The sequence below is a fragment of the Cyprinodon variegatus genome, unplaced genomic scaffold, assembly GCF_000732505.1.
Source record: "Cyprinodon variegatus isolate N-32 unplaced genomic scaffold, C_variegatus-1.0 Scaffold2100, whole genome shotgun sequence".
Lineage (NCBI taxonomy): Eukaryota > Metazoa > Chordata > Actinopteri > Cyprinodontiformes > Cyprinodontidae > Cyprinodon > Cyprinodon variegatus.
Genome location: NW_015152553.1, coordinates 14,204 through 15,528, shown reverse-complemented (window position 1 = coordinate 15,528; position 1,325 = coordinate 14,204). Strand labels below are relative to the sequence as shown.

The 1,325-nt window shown below is 49.4% G+C and overlaps 1 protein-coding gene across 1 annotated transcript in view; it reads left to right on the top strand.

Annotated features, from left to right (window-relative positions):
- LOC107105156 (gamma-aminobutyric acid type B receptor subunit 2-like) overlaps positions 1-1,325 on the top strand; it is a 9,587-nt gene that overhangs the window by 3,552 nt on the left and 4,710 nt on the right. The window contains exons 2-3 of the mRNA XM_015405275.1: positions 595-660; positions 767-955. Coding sequence (XP_015260761.1) covers positions 595-660; positions 767-955 — 255 coding nt within the window. The remainder of the gene's footprint in view (positions 1-594; positions 661-766; positions 956-1,325) is intronic.

The following is a 1,325-nucleotide window of genomic DNA, read 5'->3' as shown; positions in this document are numbered from 1 at the left end:
CCAACGTGTTTCCTTTTCAGGTGCTGCTGCTGCATCATAACAGTGGGGCTTGCGTGCCATGTTCCTTTGTTTTTACAAAAGTTGCATGTTACGACTTTTTCGCTTTACAAAGCGCAGGCTATTTTAAATATTGTGATCAATTTGCGCCGTCAATTGCTTCATTTGCAATCCTGCGGCTCTGAATGCAGCGCTGACTCCTGCGGGAGAACAGGGTTGGGATGGGGGGAGGCGCCCCACGGCAATGACGACGGCGGCGTATGACGCATTAATCGCGCGACACAACTAATCGATGATGAAATTCGTTGCCAACGCTTTTAAAAGTCGATTTTTATCGATTCGTTGTTGCAGCCCTAGTCGCCTATGCTGAGGACCATCAGGTCTCTTCCAGTTCAGTTCAAACATCTTTATTGATCCTCAAGGGAAATGGTAACACGTAGCTTTTGTAGGTGTTGATGCTGAAGCAGGAAGGATTTCCTGTAGTGGTCTGTTTCTGGCCTCTGACTGAAGACACTTGGCTGGTGTTTGAGTCTGAGGCAGAGCTTTCCTCTGGAAACATCTCCTTGCTTCAGTTTGTTTTTGTTTTTTGCTCCACAGGATGAAGACGTGCGCATCATCGTCGGACAGTTTGAGGCCGGTTCTGTGACGGAGGTGTTCTGCTGTGTGAGTCCGACTCCGGGTTCCAGCTTCAGCCGCTTTCTCCTCTCTGTCCGACTCTGGTTGCTTCCGAACATCAGAACATAAACTTTGTTTTCTGTGTGACGCTCAGGCGTACAGGCTAAACCTGTTTGGACCTCGGTACCAGTGGATTCTAGCGGCTGGAGGAGCCTCTGGATGGATGCTGGGATGGAAACCCTCGGCTTGTTCTGCAGACAGTCTGATGATGGCTTCAGACGGATCCTTCAGGCTGCAGGTCCGACAGTTAGGAAACGCCAACACCCCTGGAGTCTCTGGACGGGTCAGAACCTTCTCTGCTCCAACGCTAAGGCCGTTTCTCAATGTAGGAACTTGTGCGTTCTTGTGTACTAGTGAAAAATCATCAGACAACCCCTAGATGTCACTCCAAAAGCGTTCAAAATCAATCCCCTGGACTTTGTTTCCAGGTTTGAAGATGTTTCTCTTCCATCCAGGAAGATTTTTCAGCTCAAAATGTCAGAAATAGCGTTTAGTTCCAGGTTTTATCCAGCAGCCCAACAAAGCCTGGTTATGGGTTAAAAAAACATCCCCGGATGTTGTTCTGGCCCCTCCCTCTTTACCCAGCATGCATCAGAGCAGACCTGCTCGTCTGCAGCAGCCAGGACTAACGTTAGCCCGTCTGCAGCAGCCAG